This window comes from Lissotriton helveticus, chromosome 7, assembly GCF_964261635.1.
Source record: "Lissotriton helveticus chromosome 7, aLisHel1.1, whole genome shotgun sequence".
Classification (NCBI taxonomy): Eukaryota; Metazoa; Chordata; class Amphibia; order Caudata; family Salamandridae; genus Lissotriton; species Lissotriton helveticus.
In genome coordinates, this window is record NC_136068.1 from 1,444,514,702 (window position 1) to 1,444,537,588 (window position 22,887).

The 22,887-nt window shown below is 45.4% G+C and overlaps 1 protein-coding gene across 1 annotated transcript in view; it reads left to right on the forward strand.

Moving 5' to 3' along the window:
* LOC144770345 (histo-blood group ABO system transferase 1-like) overlaps window positions 1–22,887 on the forward strand; it is a 530,416-nt gene that overhangs the window by 301,027 nt on the left and 206,502 nt on the right. The window contains exon 4 of the mRNA XM_078654804.1: window positions 14,665–14,754. Coding sequence (XP_078510930.1) covers window positions 14,665–14,754 — 90 coding nt within the window. The remainder of the gene's footprint in view (window positions 1–14,664; window positions 14,755–22,887) is intronic.

A 22,887-nucleotide genomic window follows, 5' to 3' on the forward strand; every position in this document is an offset into this window, starting at 1 on the left:
GCCCCATCACTTCTCGTGCTTTGTCACTTCTCCTGCCAGCGTCACTTCTCCTGGCCGTCACGTCACCTGTCCATCACGTCACCTGCCCGTCACTTCTCCTGCCCTGTCGCCTCTTCTGCCCTGTCGCCTCTCCTGCCCTGTCGCCTCTCTTGCCCTGTCACCTCTCCTGCCCCATTACTGCTCCTGCTCCATCACTTCTCCTGCCCCATTCACTGCTCCTGCCCCGTTCACCGCTTCTACCCCGTTCACCGCTTCTGCCCGGTTCACCGCCCCTGCCCCATTCACCACTCCTGCCCCATTCACTGCTCCCACCCGGTTACCACTACTGCCTAATCACCTCTTCTGCCCAGTAACCTCTCCTGCCCCGTCACCTATCCTGACTCGTCACCTCTCCTGCCTTGTCACCTCTCCTGCCTTGTCACTTCTCCTGCCCGGTCACTTCTCCTGCCCGGTCACTTCCCCTGCTCCGTCATTACTCCTGCCCCATCATCACTCCTGCCCAGTCACCACTCCCGCCCGGTCAACACTCCTGCCCAGTCACCACTCCTGCCCGGTCACCACTCCTGCCCACTCACCTCTCCTTTCCTGATGCCTCTGATGCCCTGTCACTGCTCCTGCCCCGTCACTGCTCCTGCCCCATCACTTTTCCTGCCCGTCACTTTTCCTGCTCTGTCTCTGCTACTGCCGCATTCACTGCTCCTGCCGGATCACCGCTCCTGCCTGATCACTTCTCCTGTCCCATAACTTCTCCTGCCCCGTTCACTGCCCCTATCCGTTCACTGCTCCTGCCCAGTTACAGCTCTTGCTCATGCCTAATCACCGCTCCTGTCCCATCACTCCTCCTGCCCCGTCACCTCTCTTTTCCTGTCGCCTCTCCGGTCCCGTCACTGCTCCTGTCCTGTCACTGCTCCTGACTCGTCACCTCTTCTGCCCCGTCACTTCTCCTGCTCTGTCACTTCTCCTACGCTGTCACTTCTCCTAAGCTGTCACTTCTCCGGCCCTGTCACTTCTCCTGCTCCGTCACTTCTCCTGCCCCGTCACTTCTCCCCCCGTTGCTTCTCCTGCCCCGTTCACAGCTCCTGCCCCGTTCACTACTCCTGCCCCGTTCACCCCTCATGCCCCATTCACCGCTCCTGCCCCAATCACCGCTCCTGTCCCATCACTCCTCCTGCTCCATCACCTCTCCTGTCCCATCACTGCTCCTGTCCGGTCACTGCTCCCGACCTGTCACCTCTCCTGCCCCATCACCTCTCCTGCCCCGTCACCTCTCCTGCCCCGTCACCTCTCCTGCCCCGTCACCTCTCCTGCCCCGTCACTTCTCCTATGCTGTCACTTCTCCTGCCCCGTCACTTCTCCTGCCCCGTCACTTCTCTTGCCCCGTCACTTCTCCTGCCCCGTCCCTTCTCCTGGCCTGTCATTTCTCCTGCCCCGTCACATCTCCTGCCCCGTCACATCTCCTGCCCCGTCACTTCTCCTATGCTGTCACTTCTCCTATGCTGTCACTTCTCCTACGCTGTCACTTCTCCTATGCTGTCACTTCTCCTGCCCCGTCACTTCTCCTACGCTGTCACTTCTCCTACACTGTCACTTCTCCTGCCTTGTCACTTCTCCTGCCCTGCCACTTCTCCTGCTCTCTCACTTCTTCTGGCCCGCCACTTCTCCTGGCCCGTCACTTCTCCTGCCCCGTCACTTCTCCTGCCCCGTCACTTCTCCAACGCTGTCACTTCTCCTACGCTGTCACTTCTCCTACGCTGTCACTTCTCCTATGCTGTCACTTCTCCTGTCCCGTCACTTCTCCTACGCTGTCACTTCTCCTACGCTGTCACTTCTCCTAAGCTGTCACTTCTCCTGCCTTGTCACTTCTCCTGCCATGTCACTTCTCCTGCCCTATCACTTCTCCTGCCCGTTACTTCTTCTGCCCGGTCATCTCTCCTGCCCCATTACCTCTCCTTTCCCGTCGCCTCTTCTGTCCTGTCACTGCTCCTGCCCTGTTCACTCTGTGTACAACATTGACAAATTACACAAGGGGCAAGCTCCCCACAGAACTCTGTTTGGGGAAAGCTCCTCTGTAATCACTAACTCTGATCTCACTTGCACGATATGCTAAAGGCATTGTCATTCAAAAGGGGGTAATTGGCCTCAATCGGAATGACAATGGGCCTGCCCACAGCCTGTGAGAGCTCAGGGAGGGGCTGCTGCAGCCTCTGGAGTTCAAGAGAGAAGTGCGAGCAGCCCCTGGAAGCAGAATGAAAAAGTTATCATTTTTCAGTAGGTCTATTTTTGCCGTCCCGGGATGATTTTTTTAAAGAAAGAAGTAGGGGAACGGACTGAAATAATTTTTTTAAGTACGCCGTGCCCTTCCGATCGCGCCCACTTCAACCACTGCTTATGTTGCAGCTACCCGCTAGTTGGCAAACTGTACTGACGTCTAAGGAAGGTGAAATTACATTAGATCAAACTGCAAATACTACCCCATAGTTGAGAAAAGTAGAGTATACAACGAATGCTAGAAACACACAACCCATTTAAATATGTTGTAAATTATGTTGTAATTGAAAGACTCCAATCGTGGTAGTACGGTTTGCAATACCAGCGCGTTACAAGAAAATGCAGCTTATAAAACCCTGAGGAAACACGGGCAGACAGTGACAAAGTGGCCGAGAGCCCAGGAAGGTGTCAATAAAAAACAAGCAGCTGATCGATCCTCACGCTGTGTCTCAGAGGCTGAGAGGTGTGCGTCAGGAACACTCACGGAAAGCATACGCTTGTTTACATCACGCTGTATCCCAAAATAAAGGGGCAACACCAAGTAATAAAGGGAGAGAATGTCACGCCACCAGTAAAGCATCCAGTCTAGGTGGGCCGGCTTAAAACTGGACAGGGTGGTAAACGGGAGGGACTAAAAAGTCTCACAAAGAATAGGAGGCCAGAGTTTAGCATACGGAATTAAGCTAGCGAATGAAAATAAGGGGCCGAGCCTACACTCCACTTCTGTAACTGTATCGATTACAAAAGCTTGGCAGAGCGAGCAGCGCGAATGCGCTGCAACGAAGGTAAGCAAGACCTAAACAATTATAAAGTCCCAGGGGAAGGACAACGATCTTTGTACTTACGTTTACATGAAACAAGGTATGAGAAACAGCATAATGCTTTACAAAAGAAGAATAAATATTAATCTGCACAGACATCATACAGAGTATTGAAATAACATGACACCCTTCCCCCACATCGCGCCCACCAGGAAGCAGTAAAAGGCACTAAACACTTCTTTTGCCTGCCGTGAGGGGAACAGCCGTACATTTCTACTGCCTGCCTCACCTGAAAGACACCAGCGCCGTGAGGAACGGCAGTACTACCAGGGCTTTGTCGATGCTGTGAGGGGAATGGCTAGGAGGGGACTCCATCTCCCAGGAGCCTCCCTGTGGCGCTGGTGAGGACGTCATCGTTGGACACCTGCTGCCCTCATAAGCAGCCCAGCACCAGCGCAGCGCGGGACGCGCGCGGGCGGGCTCCGGACTAAGCTCGGGCAAAGGGTGGGCCGTCTGTGGCCGTCAGGGGCCATAAGAGGCCGGGCCGGGCCATCCCCCTTTCAGCGCTGGACTGGATTCTTTTGGACCTGGTTAGTCCGATTGCTATATAGCTATTTTGGCTACTGTGGTTATAAGTGTGCGAATTAGTTTGCAACTGCATTGCTATTGGGTTGCACATTCCTCCATGAGCAGGGGTACCCGCAACGGGTCAGGGGGTCCAGGGGTTGTAGGTACTCTGGATGCATTTCTTCTACGAGCTGAGTCAGTCTTAAATCATGAAATTCAGTTAACACAAGGGAGGTTATCCATGGAACCTTGTTTTGCCCTGATAGCAGATCACCCACCCAATCCCCCATTACCTATTGATTCAACCCTTAACAGTAGTATACACGATGATGAAAGGTCACTACCGATTGTTGTCGAAGTGGCAGTACACCATGATCCTAACCCTCCACCTCCCACCCCTTCTCCTCCAAGACAGGTCTGCACCCGTAAGTAATTGCTGGTGCAGGGGAAGGAAAGGGTTAGTGCTATTCCAAGCAAAAAGAGGAAAGTGGCCACATTACCAACAACAACTTCCCAAGCTAACAAAATAGCTAAAACGAGGGGGGCGTCAAGGGCAATGAAAAATAACACTCCATTGCCAACTACAGGTAATATTTCTTGCCACTTGGGTGAAAATTCCCAGGCGCCTCTTTGCCCAACAGTGGATGATCTAGTGGTTCATATCCTTGGTAAATTGGAGGAGAGGCTAGCGATTTTGCTTGAGCCCGTACTAAATAAGCTTTCAGATATAGATGCAAGACTTAAGATAATTGAGCAGCACACTTCTCGCCCTAACCACTTACCTAGTATTGAGGGTGGTAATGTTCCCAATGAGACAAGATCAGATGTAGTGCGTCCCAAACCCAAAACCCCCAAACCTGTAGCCCATTCAGAAGATAGAGCTAGTACTACCAAAACAGTGTGTACTCCCATAGCCAATACTACAAATTTTTAAACCATAGTAGAGAAGGCAGGGAATACGATAGAGCACACAGAGGGTTGTGACCCGGTCAACTCGGGAGTGGGATTGACACATAGGAGGGAATCCTTAAAGCTACCACACGAATCCACACCGTAAACAGTTCTTCTTACCAATGTCCCCTCACTTAACATAAACGCTGTGGAATATTGGTCTTCCCTCAAAAACAAGGCCCTTCATTTACTACACGACAGAACTGGTTTAGGTATGCACCTCTTTCAAGAGTTCAAAATGATACGGAGAACCCCGTGGGTTGGGTTGTCACCTAAAGGATGTAGTGGTGATTGTGTGGTTCTGAATTTCGGGTCCATGAACCTTGTAAGAACGATCCTAGAAAGGGCAGGGGCTAGGCATTTGAGTAGGAATGGTATTTCTATCATGCCACTCGGGTTTTTCTATCGTAAATCCTTTGCACCCATTTCCAAATCAGGTGCCAATTGAGTGGTCAGCAGGCCCAGAACCACTATGACTATAATGTGCCTGTGTGCAATAGATTTGACCCATGTTCTAGTTTAGAGGAGATTGACTGACTGGGTCGCTTGCCTCTACCACAGCATAAGTCCCACACCGAGTCTGAGTCGGGAAAGAGTGGAGTAGTGCAAAATCCATCATCCGTAGTTGCTTCCCCTTTGCGTACTTATGATACATCTATTGTTCATAGCCATTTACCTGTTCAGAGTCTTATGAGATCCTTGCTCAGTTCTGGTGACTCAGTGGAGCTTTGCCAAAACAATGTTGGAAATCATCTTCTATCAGGGTGTTGTCTAAACTCTATAATTAGAGTCACTGAAACCCCTTGCGCTAAACTTATCTCCTGGAATATAGCGGGCCTAGTGAGTAAAACGGGCTTTACCGAATGGTCCGCATTTATAGAAGCACAGGACATTGTCTTTATGCAGGAGACCTGGGCCATCGAGAAAGTTTTTTGCCCGGGTTATTTAAACTTTTCAAAACCTGCTGTGCAGGGACAGCGAGGTTGGCCCAAAGGGGGATTGGCTACACGGGTAAGACAGTCCCTCCAACTCAGGCTGGAGGAGATCTATATTGAATCAAGGGGTATCCTTATTTTAAAGATGTTCAAGGGAATTCTCCCAGGCATGCTACTAATTAATGTTTATTCCAGAGGAAACCAGGGGGGTAAAGCTTCTGAAACGGTTGCATTTTAGATTCTTTTTTGACTGAGAACCAGGGGAAAGACCCAGTCCTCATAGCTGGAGATTTCAATTGCACTTTTGAACCTCTTGATATCTACGATATGTACTTTTGCGCTGAAGAGGATGGTCTATGGTCTATTCCCGCACTCGACCTCCCTCCTATAAAAAAATGGTCCAGCGCCGCATTACAATTGAATATTTTCTGTATGGGGTGAGAGCAGCAAATGGGGGCACTAATTCTGATAAATCAGGGATGGCAACATTTGTAAGTGGGCACTGTGCAAGTCGAATAGACTTTTTTTTGCTTACCAAAGAACTCTGGCCGTGCCTCATGGACATGGAGGTAATTGTTCATGTTGAAAGCGATCACAATCCCCTGCTCCTTTCATTATACTACAATGACTCCATGCATCTAGAGGGTTTGGTAGGTAGTCCAGCCCATGTAGAGGCTCACGTGACCAACGATACTTGTCGCCTGAAATGGTCCAAGGTGGCGCTAGATGCCAAGAATGTAACTCATATGAATACGTTGGCTTCCAGTGCTGTCGCAACTCTTACGGCAGAGGCAGCACAAGATGTACAAAGTGATAGAGCAGTGGATGTCCATGAGCACCTTTTTAATGATCTTAAAATGTATTTTATTACTAAAAATAAAAAATTGAATAAATCACCATGTTTGAAAGCAGCAAAATGGCATAATTCATCCTGTCGGACAGCTTACAGATCGTTAGCTGCGGCAATAAGATCTAAAGATAGGGCTTTAATAAACAAAAGTAGCACTTCATATAAGGCAGCGCAAGTAGCAGCCAATAGGGACTGGGATGAGGAGTATTGGGCAGCCCTGTTGGAGGCAAGTACAAGGAGAGATATAACCACATACTGGCACTTGGTGAAGTGGGGCAATGGCGTTTCGGCCAATGTACCATCTAACCATGTGGAGCCGCAGCAGTGGGTCTCCTACTTTAGAGGTCAATTCACCTGTGACTCCGTAATTAGTGTCAATATGGGTATGCCTCCAGATAGCCCCGTTCGTGATATTACTAAGTTGGAAGTTGAAAATGCCCTGAGCCAGGGCTTGATTGTATACCCGCAGACATGTTCCTCCAAGATACAGGTCTATGGGCCGAATACATCCGGCTCCTATCGAATGCCATCGCCAAAAGAGGTCGCTTACCCTCTACCTGGGTAGGAGCAGTGGTCTTGCCCATCTACAAAAAAGGGGATAGATCACTACCGGCCAACTTTAGGCCCATCAGCCTAATAGACTGTATCCAAAAAAGTCGTTGCTAGGGTGGTGCTGTGCAGAATCCAGGCCTGGCTAGATGATTCTGCCATTCTTTCGAATCTCCAGGCAGGATTTCGGCAATGCACAAGCACTGTGGACCGGGTTATGAGGTTCATTCTGTTATACTGGTTCACTGTGATCATTGGGAAGGGTACTATCTATGCAGCGTTCGTGGACCTTAAGTCTGCGTTCGACCTGGTCCCGCGCAATAAGATGTGGTGCACACTACAACAACTGGGCTTGCCGGCCGACCTGTTGGTTTTTGTGGTGAAACTATACTCTAATAACTTTGCACAGGTCAGATGGGATGAGAGGTGTAATACCACGCAAAAATTCCCGGTTGACAGAGGGGTGAGACAAGGGTGTGTCCTTGCTCCCACCCTCTTTTCTATATATAGAAACCGGGTGGTAAATTACTTCAAGGATTTCCCCACAGATGCACCTACATTAGCGGGGAACAAGATTCCACTACTGATGTTCGTGGACGGCACCCTCATACTTTCTAAGACCAGACAGGGTCTCCAGCGTGCCCTGGCCAGATTCGAGGAGTTTTGTCTGGAACATGAACTTGTTGTCAATGTCGATAAGACCAAGTACATGGTACTGACGAACTCCCCCAAAACTGTTGGAGTCGTCGGGATGAATGAGGGAACTCTTGAACAAACTGAGACCTTCTCTTATCTGGGCATCTTAATAGATAGGAAGGTCACCTGGAAGCCACAGGTCACTCAACTAGCGGTTAGACATGCGCAACTTGCGGGAGCCTTATTGAAGGAACACAGGCAGTCCCACACGAAACCCATTGCACCGGTGCTCCAGCTCTATAAATCCAAAATTGGTGCTTCGATACTTTACGGAGCTGAGTTGTGGGGCTATGCCAATGTTGACAGTCTAGTCGTGGGTCAGAACAAATTTTTACGTTCTATAACTGGTCTTCCACAATCAACTCCTTTAGCGCCCTTGGTTTTGGATCTAGGATGTAACTCCTTTAGAGAAGTGGCACATTACAGGTTAGTGGCTTATTGGAGAAGATTATGGGTGACCCCAGAACTTATCAACTATGCCAAAGCATTGCAGGAAGTTAAGGACTTGGATGTCAACAAGAAACTGGGGTGGTTTAGGACAGTTCATAATATACTATCAGACATGGGTTTGGTCCACTTGTGGACTTCCCCAGCTGATAGTACATTTCCTTCAAAGCTGTCTATTGGGCCATGGTTAATATGAAACGTATCCAGTCCTCCTCTGGCACCTCTCTTTCCAGTGCCTATTTGGATGTCAAGCTGGAGCCCAAACTTGATGAGTATTGGGATATCATTTCACTGACCCGTGATAGGAAGCTGTTCCACCAGTTCAGAGTGGGGACGCTCCCTACTAACATGTTTACTAACAAGTGGGCCAATACACAATCTAGCAACTGCCCATTCTGTGTGGACACCGTAGAAACCATAGGTCATATTTTCTTTGCTTGCCTTGCTTATAGCAAACCAAGAAGGAGGTGGCTGAAACCAACCTGTGCTAATATGGGATTGGGATGGGATGGGATGGGATCCAGTATTGAGGTCCTTCGAATTTTTAAAACTTATGTGGCTGTTCCAGTTGTGGTAGCTGTAGCAAAGTATCTAGGGTGGGTATGGGTGCTTCGCTGGAAAGTGAAATTATAGAAGCCAATGCCCATCCCTAGTGAGGCCTCTATATACCTGAATTATTTTCCAGTGCTAATTCCCTAGACTAATTGTACCTTCTGTTATAGCTTTGAGCCAAACTTAGGCAATGAACTATGGCCTTTTTAGTTGTTTTTTAAAATATGTCAATGTGATTTTTAAATTACTTATTAGCACTAAGTTTTAAATTTTCAAATAAGGTGCTAGACTGTAGATACTGCATTGTTTTCATTATGTACCTGGTATATGTGCTTTAACTTTTGTGATTGTATATAAATCGAAATAACGTTATAAATTAAATGAAATACATAATGCTTATACTAAAGAAGAATAAATAATAATCTCCACAGACATCTTACAGAGTATTGAAATAACCTGACACCCTTCCCCCACATCGCGCCCACCAGGAAGCAGTAAAATGCGGTACCGCCCATGCAGTCTAGGAAGGTTTGCATTGTTGTGGATACATAATATTTAAACATTTTAGAGCGCTATAATTCTATGAAAACGTACTCCTGCAGCTCCTGAAGCTCCACGAATCGTCGATGCAAGCTAATTCTTCGTAGTCCAAAAAGCACAAGCTTCACTAAAGCAACCATCCAGCAAATGCGCTGGAGAATTTTAGTCGGGGGAGGGCAACAAAACATGGATGTCATTGCAAAGCTACATCAAACAAACAAGGGGAGCTCTCAGTGGCGCGCACAGTCACCAGGGGAGCGGGTGAAAACACTGCAGGAGAGAGAGGGAGGTGAGGTAGAGTGGGGGAGGGTAGGCTGTTTTCAAGCACTCGTGCTTGCGGGAGTGAGGAGCGGCGCGTGCGGCCGTGCAAATTGAAAACAGATGGTCGGTGCGTCGCTACTCGCTCCTGCAAGGTGGATGCCATCACAAGCACGAGTGTGCTTGAAAAGGAGCAGACCGATTTCTAAAGGACATCTCCTAGAGCAGTGCATGTGTGTTGCCTAGGCGAGACCAGCCTCCACGAAGGGATGAAAAACGTCGTCGAGTGGATGAAGAACAGCCGCCTGAAACTGAACTCAGACAAGACGGAAGTCCTCATCCTTGGACCATCACCCTCCGCCTGGGACGACTCCTGGTGGCCCCCAGCCCTGGGCACCGCCCCCAAGCCGACAGACCACGCACGCAACCTGGGCTTCATCTTGGACTCCTCCCTCTCGATGACCAGACAAGTCAACGCCGTCTCCTCTTCATGCTTTCACACCCTCCGCATGCTCCGCAAGATCTTCCGATGGATCCCGATCGAAACCAGGAAGACGGTCACCCAGGCCCTCGTCACCAGCCGGCTGGACTACGGAAACACCCTCTACGCCGGAACCACAGCCAAGCTACAGAAAAGACTACAACGCATCCAGAACGCCTCCGCCCGACTCATCCTGGACATCCCCCGATGCAGCCACATCTCCGGCCACCTGAGGAACCTGCACTGGCTCCCCGTCAACAAGAGGATCACGTTCAGGCTCCTCACCCACGCACACAAGTCTCTCCACGACCTGGGCCCCAAGTACCTCAATGACCGCCTGACCTTCCACACGCCCACCCGCCAGCTACGGTCCGCTAGCCTCACCCTCGCCGCCGTACCACGCATCCGAAGAGCCACCGCCGGAGGCAGATCCTTCACCTACCTGGCGGCCAAGACATGGAACTCCCTCCCCATCCACCTTCGGCTGACCCAGGACCACCTCGCCTTCAGGAGACAACTCAAGACCTGGCTGTTCGAGCAGCAGCAGTCCCCATTCCCCCAAGCGCCTTGAGACCCTTCCGGGTGAGTAGCGCGCTATACAAGTGTTATGATTGATTGATTGATTGATTGATTGAGACCTAAAAAGGAACGACTTCGCAGGAAGCGTGATCAGAGAATGGCACTTCTTATCTCTGAATCTACGCACCAGTACCTCAAACACTGCCTTTAAAACTGAGCTGACAGCCCATGTCTTTCAAATACATTTTAGCTAACCTTTCCTCCCCAGTCTTGACCTCCCTGGTTTAGTCTTTGAACTAATCGGTACCTCGAGATTTACCGTACTACATTGTTTTCATTAGATTCCATCTCGCACTTGGCAACGGTCGATATCCTGTTATGTAACTTCTATAACTGCTGCGACTTATACTTGACTCCAATGTTCATGGGTTTTTAATGTATCTACATCTTAATCCTACGCCTTATGTAATACTCTATTCTTATATTGCAATTTTCTTGGTGTACCTAAATGTATTAACATCCTTGGATGATATAATTTTGCACCTTATGCAATGATCCATTTCTATTGTACATGGCTCTAACACCTTTATATAATATCCTCGCTATATACAAATACATCAATAAATAGATTAATGAATAAATAAGAGAGTTTGTCAACAGTGCAGGTGCCGCAGCACAAAGATTATGAAATGCACAAGTTGTGTTTTTTTAAACAGTTTTTATTGGTTTTCATAATACAGGCATGCATCACAGTTTAACAGTCTTCCAGAGCTTAATCAGTTCATCATCGATTATAATATGTTTGTAGGTGACATAGTAAATTGAGGACATTCCAGCTGTCATTATATGTGAAAGAAGATACAATGAAGGAGAATAATACACGCTCAAGGGGTATGCTCAGGTGCCAGATTCCCCAGTCAGAATGCAAACAAACAACAAATCACAACAAACAAAACCATCAAACTATGGGGTATATTATCAAGGGATTTATCTCCGCTTTTTTGGCTTTAAAAGCCAAGAAAGCGGAGATAAAATTATCTCCCTATCAGCAACAGGGTGCTAACATGCAATTTCGCATGTTAGCACCCTTTTTCTCTACGCTTCCCCTTGCACCTCTAATGAGATGCAAAGGGGGCATTCCAGAGAAAAATAATAGGAGAAATGTTGTTAAGCGACATTTCTCCTATTATCAAGGATTTCGCTAATCTTGTAAGTGATAAAAAAAGCAGCGCTAACCGTGGTTAGCACTGCTTTTTTTATACCTGGTATTTTCCTGACTTAGCCACGATATCCTATGGAAGGTCGATATCATGGCTAAGTTTGTGAGCCCCTATCATCAAGCTAACGCCAAATTCGAGAGATTATCGTTGGTTTTCCAGCGATAATCTCTCATTTGGCAGTTAGCGCGAGGATTTTTATCACTTCTGAGATAAACTTTGCTAATAGCAAGTTATCTCTGCGATAATTTCCGGCAATGCTTAGCGTTAAACAATTCGTTGCTAAGTATCGTTAGCGATAAATATTGCTAATCGTTGGTAATATGCCCCTATGTTATCCCAATTATAGCACAGTGAGTTGCCCATTGTAGGCAGATGCACAGAACCTGTGATATTTCAGGAGTCATGTAACCTGGGGGGAATGGGGTCTCGGGTGAGGCCCTGTGTTAGGGGGAGGCAGTGTGTGGATCAGGTAGTGGGGAATCGAGGTGGGTCTGCAAGTGGGGTGGGTCTGGTGGGCGACCGAAAAGGGATAGTATGTAGAGTACGACAAGGTGTTGTGTCGTGTCAGGTCTGAGATTGCAGGGGTGCATCAGACACTGATTGTAAATAACTACGGAAGGTTGCCATATGTCTTTTGGTCTTTAAGGATGGGGGTTGGAGTAAGTGAAAGTGTCTGCTGCCCCAGCGCAGGGCAATCTCACATCTGGCAAGCAAGAGCGCCATCGCTGTGTATCTTCGATTGTTTCGGGAGGTCCTGCACATATCCCAGTAATACTGGGAGTCGGGCTAGGTTGAGGGTCACCTCTACCATTTGGGCCAGGTGGGAAAAGATATCTGCCTAGTAGCGTGCACACTATCTACAAGTCCAGGTCATATGCAGAAAGTCATCTCCTGTGTTGTGGCATTTGGGACATTTGGGACATTCGGGGGATCTGGAGTGATCAAACCTGTGTTGGTCTACTGGAGTGAGATATGTGCAATTTAAAAATGTGAAATGGATGAGTTTATGGTATTAATTAGGGGAGATGGAGTGCGTTTGTATACACCAGGCTCTCCACAACCTAGCTGTCAAATGGCAACCTAAATCATGTGCACAATGGCTTTGAAGTTTCTGACCAAGAGTGGGCAATAAATCCAGACATATATGATACAGCTTGGACACTAAACGAGTGCCGCTATCATAGTATATTAAAAGGGTGAGGGGTAGGAACTCATTGGGTACCAATGGATTACCAGGAGCCTAATATATAGTGGCTATATAGATGGCACATCACAAAAGGTCCATGACGGTTGCGGATGCAAAACACATATCTGTAGAGTGTGAAAATAAGATGTGAGTCGGGGGAAAAGATCACCAAATGTGAGGAGCCATAGCGTGCCAAAGTATGTTTAACTAAGGCCTTACAGGTGATGGGGAGCCAAGGGTTATCAGTTAGTACAAAGGAAGGGAAGAATAGTATTGAGGCCCTTAATTGATGCTTTTTGTAGACAAGTCTGCACATAATTTCGATCCAAGGGGAGACCCTGTGGTAGGGTGGAGGCGAGTAGTACTAGTTCAGCCTGATCGATTTCCGGTTTAGTGTATGAGAGCCTGACATCTTTGTGAAACCAGTGATGCGCGTTTTGGCATTGTGCCGTCAAGTAATATTGGTGAAGTGCAGCACCCCGAACTATCCTTTCTCACATGGGAGGACCTATGTGTCACAATGAATGCAGGGGTGCTTACCAGCCAGACGAGTCTCAATAGTAAGCCCCATAATGTGGTGAAAAACAAAGTGACCACTTGCTTTTTTCCATGGTACATGCTATGTGAGGGAACACAGTAGATGCTCCAGAAATTGCTAGGCTTGAGAGTGATGTGCCAGTAGGCTCTAGTAGTAACAGTGAACATCTGGATCCTGCTTCTGTGTCTCCCTACACATTCCGCATGACTCATGTTGTCCACATTGAGTGATACCACGATAAAAAAGCCAGGCAAGTATAGGCAATATTGTCTGCCTCCTGGTGCCTTACTTGATACGGCCTCCAGCTGACTTGCATTTATGGGCTAGCTCGAACCATCAATCTACAACTGCGGTTTCTGGGAAAGACATCAGATGTCCACACCCAATTCGCCACAGGGATCAGCCCATTGGTGGATTAGTGGATTTTGTTCCAAACCCAAAAATCGGAACATGACTCCACAGCATAAAACTATTGCAGCAGCATTGGGAGATGCCTATGAAGATGTCCAGCTTAATGTTGGGGTGTTAGAGAATCCTTTCGTCCCCACTGTAAGAAAGGCTCTGGTTGCAGAAAAGGGTTTAGGTACGTTTAAAGAGGTTAAGACCCTAGCAACAGCTCCAGCCCACACTGCCAGCATGCAGAACTCCCTTTCAAAACATAACAGGAGTTTGAATACTTGGGGGATTCCTCACACGCCAACTCCTCTAGATTCCACTCCCTTGAAGGCACAATGAGCAAAAACATATGTCCATAAAATACTACAACTCTTGTCATAAGAGAGTGCTTAATTTATGTTTGTGTCAAGGGTATTTTTACTCTGTTATACAAGTTATCTGGGCCTTCCTTCCCCAGTACTTAAAGGGCCATACTCCTTGCTTAATGTTCCAATGGAAACCATATACAACAAAGTAATGAGTAAGAGAAGAATAAGTGAAACCATTTACTATAACCTGCTGTATTGCCTGAAACTGATCTCGTTGTACTTACTCCTGATGATCTGGGGATGCCTTGTTTAAATATGTGCTTTTCTTTTAATTTCTGGGAACACATACATTGATATTAAATCATGTTCACTTTGAGTCTGGCCTGTACAATTACGGATAAACTAACTGAGCAATCTCTCTACTTCGCAGGCTGTTTTTTCTATCCTGAATTAGCATCTCGTTTATAGCATGTATGGATTTTGCTTGTGCCTCTCAGGCAACTGTGGATTGGTGAATTGTTAAGCAATGCTGTTGCTTAGAGAAACCTTTTAATGAATGAATAATGTGCGTGCACGTATTTTGTTCTTACTGAATTTTGTACTCCATTGTTAACTTGAGTCATTTTTATATGTTTCCTACAGGTACACAGAAAGCACGACCAGATACTTTTTATCTATTCTTCTCTTTTCTCTTGTACTTATTGTTATATTTGCTGACTCCTATTTTTGCAGGTAAGCACCATTGTGTTATTTATCCGTTAGCACCAGGTATATATTTGGTTTGATAAGTGATTCTCTCCCTCATTACAGTGGGCCTCATCTGACAATGGTGGCAACCTTGACCATTACTGCTTCTATCACATTATTTGTTTGACACACACCAATGGAAGTTCATACACCAAAATGGCAGGCTTTGCAGAAATTGACCACATCTTAGTGACCATCGGAGGCAAAGGGTTGTACCTCATCCCAGACCATTGCGTCTCAACAGCTTCCTGTTTGCTGCGATAGAGTGGGTCATGGGCAGGGAGTTTAAATTAAGGATTATAAAGTGGGATCCTAAAGCCCCCCCCTACTTTCTGTTCCCTCTGCTCTCTTCACGAACCCTTAAACTCATAGATAACAAAAGGAGTTGCATGATGGGTATGAGAGGGCAAGAGGTGTGTAGCAGCAGCTATCCCCCAATTGACCTCAATGCTTGCTCCACCGAAGAAGTCAAGTCTCTTTGCTCATACTTTCAGAAAGAATGCTGTGTCCACAAAGCGCCTGAGAAAGGTTGGGGAGGGAGGACAATCCTCTAGATTCTAGCAGAAGTGCTACATTCAGAGAGGATTTACCTCCACCAAAGGAGCAGGGTGATTTTCCATTTCTATCAGCCTTTGCAGCAGACCCATAATGTGATGTGCTCTGGAGCCTATTCGAGCCTAGTGGTCTGGGGACAGCGAAGTCAGACTTTAATTCACTAGTATCTAGTAAATATCAGCTCAACCAGCAGCAACTTTCGGTGATATAGAGACATGGAGAGATGCTGCCTGAATAAAGTTAGTACTCCAAGGCTGGAAATTAATATCTGGAATAAAGTCTGTGTGTGAAAAGCCTCCCAAGAATGATAAAACGGGTTGGTGTACAATGCAATACATCTGCAGGGAAGAGAGGCTGCTAAACATGGCATTACAAGCCACGGAATCCTAAAGCTTTGTCTTGCAAGAATTGACTAGAGGCTGGAAATGAGACACTATAAATCACCCCCTACATTGACTCTTACATTCAGTGCCCAAAGCAATAGTAGACGCAAAAGTAGAAGCAAGAGGCTGTAACATAAACCCCCCTCTCTTGCTGCAGGTGGTAGAGTCTTAGAGCAAGTGCAAGGATTCTTGTCTATCTCACTGATACAGTCAGGGATGCCGGGGGCACCACTGATCATGGGACCTAATAGTGGGAAGTATGATGGTTGTAAGGCTCTGGATCCCGCCGAAATGTTTGATTTGATATCAGCTTTATTTCGACAGAGATGTCATAAAAGCTACGATTACAATAAAAGCCCTTTGCTGTTCTTTATTATTATTATTATTATTATTGGGACATTTGTAGAGCGCTGCGTTACGCACACCGGCGTGTCCACGCGCTGAAAGAGGAAGAGGCAGCAGGCAGGGATCACAAAGACAGAGCCGACCATTATTTTGTGTAGAGGAATGTTTTCAGTCTCGCTCGGAACCTGGCTTCCTCCGGCTCCAAGCGCAGGTCACAAATTTACAGCGTCATTGGTTTGTGTAGATGTTACTGCAACAAAATGATCAATTAAGCTTGTGATACAATGGTGCGAATGTCATATCCAAAGAGTTGAGAGACTAAAACTTTAAAACGGGAAAAATATTAATATATACACAGTTTAGTTCGAATTATTTAGGGAGTCTCTTCATTAAAAGCTAAGATAAAATCATGTAATGCTTCATTGTTACAGTGGAATATAAAAAAATTCAGAAGGACATTCAATTTTTTCTTGGCTAACGTCAAACGTTTTAGCGAATAAAGTGCTTGTGCATAGTGGGTCCAGCGGCTTACATAATAGGGCTTTAAGGTCTCCGCTAATCTGCTTACAGTTAAGGCTATGTTTTTTCTTGTGAGCACCTTACACCTTGCGAGCCATGCTTGTCCTAGAAATGTTGCTACACAACATGTGTAAAACATCCTGGGATCGGACCTAAGAATACGTAATGCTGTATAGTAGTAATCTCGTGCGCCCAGTTGTCGACCGAGCGGTTTCAGCAATTTTGCCCGCGATTATTTACACGCCGGGCAAACAAACATTAAACGTGCAATGCGTTCCAACAGAGCCTTGCAACATAGGCAGTTTTTCTTCTTGCTTGGGCCCCACGTTATTGTCTGAAATGTGCCAGATCATGCATTTACTGGACAGTAGCGCTCTCCTATGTGCGTCTTCTATACTGTATGTGCCTCTCATGCCAGATCAGTTTAGCCTCCCTCCACCTGGCCAAAACCACAACAGGGTGTGGCTCTAATCAGTAAGGCTGAGCCTGCTCAAATGTAATAACGAAAGAAAATGCCAGTACTGATACTTAAATCAAAAGACCCAATCTATCCGAAATGCATAGACAACTGTACAATGCATCCAGTGCTATTTAATAGCTTGTTTTATTTGAAAAATTCATTTTCAGATCATTTGAAAATTTAACACATTTAAAACAAAAAATATTATACAACAAATGAAGGTGGACACAAGAAAAAGTGCACGAAATTCACAAATATACTTTCAATCGTACTACTTCAGTCATTTCACAAGCACACCTCACACATTCATCCTGCACAGTGCTAAATCAAACGGGGATTGAATACACCAATTGAAAAAGCACTCGGTCTGCCAAAATGCAATAATTTAAACCATTGATTCTTTCGGCCAGTTTTTAAGAATTCGTCGAAATTGCTTTTACAATGAGGATTATAATCTACACGCCGGCAATTTGGCAACCAAAATATGGGAGCGCGGATACCCTAAAAAAATGGTAAAAAATGCGATGAAATGCGCAAGATGGACACCAAGGGAATGTCTCTTGGAAAGAAAGACCAAACCGCAGATACAAAGACAGGTTTGTGTTACCACATTCTGCCCTAATTCCAATAAATTGAAGAAAGTTATTTCACAAAACTGGCATTTAGTAAAGAACTTGGAAGCGAGTCTTAAGTCACCGCCGCTCTTTGCATTCCAAAAACAAACTACAATTTCTAATCATATTGTTAGAGCATCGATCCATAAAGATCCTCAACCCTCACTGAGACAATTGATGGGTCTCGCTCCAATTATTGGATACCATAAATGTGGTACGTGCGTCTGTTGTGACCTCACAATAGAAGAATCAGTGTTCACACACAGAGGAATTTCTTGGAAACATGGGGGCATATTACTAGCAACTAGCGATAATTATCGCTATGTTGGCTTAGCGGTAATATTTTTATCGCCGAGCTGCGGCGATTTTTATCGCTTAGGAACCTTGCTATTATCAAGGTTTATCTCCTAAGTGATAAAAATCGGCCGAAATAGATGAATATCGCTGAAAAGTCAGCGATATTCATGCATTACCGAGCTAATGCTCTTAGCCATGTTATCCACCTCCCATTGGATAACATGGCTAAGAACTGCTCAGGGGCAGGTGTTAGCTTTTGGAGATAATCGCGCTTAGCGCGAATATCTTCAAAAGTTGGTAATAGGAGATAGCGATGTTAGCGACTGTTTCCAGTCGCTAACATCTTGGCATGCCCACTTTGCATGTCATTAGTGATAAATATCACTGACATGCAAAGCGGGGCCCAAGATAGTCGCTATCTCCTATTAGCTGTCGCTAACTGGTGTTAGCGACAGCTAGGTAATAGGGAGATAATTTTATCTTCGCTTTCTTGGCTTTTAAAGCCAAAAAAGAGGAGATAACCCCCCTTGATAATATGCCCCATGATTCCTTCAGTAACTAATATTTACTATTTATCTAGTGGCAGGTCTAAAATATTTGTTGATTCCCCAAAGTATTTCAGGAGACTTACTTTAATACTCTAGTTCCAGCATTACATTTTTACGGAAAGTGCAACCAGGGAAAGCCAGATCATCACTGTGACTCTTCTCTCTCCTGGGCACTGCCTTCTGCAGGTCAAGGTGGATATCTTGGGCCTTATTTATGAAGGCCTTGCGCTGCCGGTGCGTCACTTTTAACATGGGAAAAAGTGACGCACCGGTGGCGCAAGGCTTTCATAAATGAGGCCCCTTGAGTGCATCTCTGCATAACCTACTATTGATCTTTGTGAAGCCTTTATTTCTACAGTTGTACCTCACTTGAGATGATTGGGTTTAGTTCTAGCGGGCATGGAACACACATAAGCGCGCGCACACACATACACACACACACGCTCGTTCTTTCTGCATCTAATTCCTTCATTAGAAGTAAGTCAGAGTTTTATGCTTGATACACCGCCTGTTCACAAATATTCCAAGTTTGTTTCCTTTTAAAACCGCATGGATATATAAGCTCATGCATACCTAAGATGTTAAGGGTCTCATGTATGAAATTAGTTTGCTGCTGCAAACCAGGGGTTTAAAAAAATCTTAGGAGTTGTGACTGCAAAATGTCATTACTTAATTAACCAAAATCTTTTTGTGATTCGGAAAAGCCTTTGCAACACGTAAAATGTTTTTTGCAAATCATTCTAAATTATAAATACGAGGAGGGGTGAAAGGGACGCTCTCTCCATTGTATGAATCCCAATGAGATGTATTATTGGTTTGGGACCGTCTTGCAGTCGCAAACCACTGAACACCTTTGAAACCACAAACACGGTGGTAACTGATGGATGCATTTATTCTTCCATTCTCTCAGTAATGGTTCATATTCTATAATTGTTCACTTGAATTTATCATGCACAAGTTTTCTTTAGCTACATACACCTCATTAGTTTGAATGGAGATGACCTTGATAAATATGTACTCATCATTTCACAAAGCGAAATTGCATATCTATTTAATACACTCAGCAGAGTAATACATGGACCAATGTGTTACACTTAGCAGGAATGGGCCATTTATAAAAATATATAGGCTAACTGTTTACGGAGGAGCCATTCCACCATTCACACTAGCTGCAATATGACAGCTGTGGCTGAAAAGGGAAGCAGCAGAGGTCTTGTGCAAAGACCAGGTTCTTGACCCAAAGGATGTTGATTGACCATCCAGCAAAATCCAAGGAAAAACATTTTTAGCCCTGCACCCTGTAGGGCTGCTACCAAAATTTTGAGTTTTAAATAAAGTCTTACAAAATATCATAACCAGCATATTGATAGCTACAATATTGTAAAGGTAAGTATACATAGATAAGTATATATTTACTATTCTAAAAAACTCTCAACGGATCTTCCTTACCAGGAGTAGCAAAGGAAACTGCCTGTATTTTTTTTTGGGATGCCCTGAAGAAGCCCAGATATGGGCGAAACTAGATGGCTGTACAGAAGCCTTTTTGTCTAAATGAAAATTGAATAAAGGATGAAATAATTCAAGACACAACATCTCTTGATTAATCTCTTTGCAAACAGTATTTTGCTCGGAACTTATTGCTTGTTTTGATAGTTGCCTCTCAGATATATCTAAAGCATTACCTTAACCTTTGTTTTTTTCATTAGATAGATAGATAGATAGATAGATAGATAGATAGATAGATAGATAGATAGATAGATAGAGAGATAGATAGATAGATAGATAGATAGATAGATAGATAGATAGATAGATAGATAGATAGATAGAGTTGGAAAGTGGGTTATTAGTAGTGGTAACTATACATCTACCATTGGCAATTAGGCCACTAACACAGTCTAGGGCTCAGAATAAGTCTCAATAAAGTATTCCCCTACTCAACCCTGGGTAGTTTGGCTGCGAGCAGGCAGACTTAACGTAGGAGACAGGTATGTAAAGCATTTAAAATCACCAATTTAGTAAATAACTAAGACACACCACACAATAAAAATCCAACACCAATTTATATATATATAGGAAATATGTTTATCTTTAACTAAAATGACAAAAATCCTATGTAGGGAACCAGAGGTATGAATTTTTAAATATTTAGTACTATATAGCACTTAGAAACCAAAAGCGCCACACTGGTAAATCTGGGCATGACTGACTGGGACAAAGTTAAAGTTTCAAGCCGACCGCGATGAAGCCCTGCTCGGATACCCCTTGCGGTAGGCCTCGGTCAGAATTTTTCCTTCGGAGTTGTTAACTTATTTGGAGCTTTTTCTACTGGGGGTCCCTCATTCCTCTTCACCAGTCCAGTTTCAGAGAGGGTTAATCGGCTTGTTTTTCATGGAGCTCCTGTCAAACTCTTTAATTTGAACCTTTGAAGGGACGAACCGGCTTGCGGTTGAAGGTGGCAGTTGAGTTAGTCCCCATGTGGAGCTTTTTACCAAAGTTGCTTCAAACTTCTTGAACTTTTGCTGAAGTTCCTCTTGAGGGTCCTAAGTGTCCAAAACACAATCCAAGGATATGGAAGCTCAAAGATGGTCTTTGAAAGTTCAGGACTACAATTCCGTCAATGCACATGGACAAAACCCTAACAAATCCACTGGACGCACTCCAGGCAGGGGACCTGTAGCTTGCAGGGAGTCCACTTTTTTAATCCTCTTGAAGCAAGGTACATCCACAGGGTTGTAGTTCCCGATATTACAGCAGGTGCAGTCAGTCAGAATGCAAGGTCTTCCGGTGCAAATCAAGTTTCCAGCTCAGCAAATTTTGGTCTTCTCTTAGTTTCAAGCAGCAGATCTGAGAGTCTCTGCACCTCTCACATATTTCTTCAGTGTTCTTTGGGGTCAAGCAGGAGAGCACTCTAGTCCAATGAGGTGCATGGAAACACCCTAGAGCATGACCACTTCCTCCAAAGTGTGGCATATTCTTCTCCCGGAAAACACTGCGCCTCCAAAATTCATTGTGGCTGAAATCTCAGCAGAGGAGCAATAACTAGTTAAATCAACCTCCAGTATAGCTAATTTCCATAGCTCTCCTCTGTCTACCATCTGCGGATTCCTTCCTTAAGCCTTCCGTCAGGCTGGTCAAAGGGGATGGGGTAGATGTACCTGGCATTCCCTGACTTTCCTAGTCCGCCTTTGAGGCTTCATGCTTCATGACTCCTCTCCCCTGATCTGGCATTCTTGTGTAGCAGAGCTCTCTCCACCAGATAGCCTCTCCCTGGTTGAGCCACTTATCACTTCATCAAAGCAGCCTGGCCATCCAAGCAGCCTGGCTAATCCTGTTAACTCTGACCAATCAGGGAAGAGGACAGCAAGGCTGAACTTTGGCTTACAGAAAAGATAGTCTTTTAACATATTTTCCGTACAATTTAGGATAAATTCAGCAATGGCATTTTGCTGGTTTTATCAATACTATTCTCCTAAGTCCTTCAATGATATCTTATTTCAATTCCTAGCGATAGTTATCATTTATAAACTATTGCCATGTTATCCTATGGGGCTAAGCATCTGCAATGGGGAAACTGTAATATGCAATTTCTCATCATCAGGGCATATGCAACATCTTTTTTAAGGGCCTGGTCTATAGTTATATGCCCCCCGCCCTGGAACACCTAGGGGAGACTTTAGGGGCCATGAACATGCACAATTAGTGTAGATACTCACTCCACAGTGCTCTTAGCACCAAAGTCGATTTTAGGAGGCACTTTACAACAATGGGGAAAGTGAAGTGTGCAATATCTGTATTCCCAGGGCATAGGAAACATCTTTTATAAGGGCCTTCATTATAATGACATGACCCCCCACCCCTGGAACACCTAGGGGAGACCCTCAGGGTACCTAAAAAGCCAAGATATTGTGGTTTATCACTTTGTAGGTGCCCCTACTCCCAAAGTTGAATTCAGGCACAATTTACATTTTAAAGTAATGCTGCAACAAAGGGCTGCTTTTTAAAATGACCTCAGGCTCTCAGAAGTGCACATATGCAAGGGTAGAAAGGGATGCTGGCCTCTAAAATGCCAATCCCTATTATATTATTATTATATTATTATATATAGGCAGTTTTAACCCCCCTGCCCTTTTATCTACTAGGGACTTATGGGTTGGGTCATCCCAATTATAGGTGTACCCTACACATAGTGTACCCTAATGTATGTGTGTGTTTTCACTGTGTACTCAAAAGCACTGGCCCTGGGCCTGGTTAGACATAGCTCAGGAATAGTCAGAGTCGGTTACCAACTTCACCACTCAGCACAAAATGGGAGTGTACAGGGCACATTTGGTGACTGCAACAGATAGATAAAAAGATTGATAGATAGATAGAGATAGATAGATAGATAGATAGATATA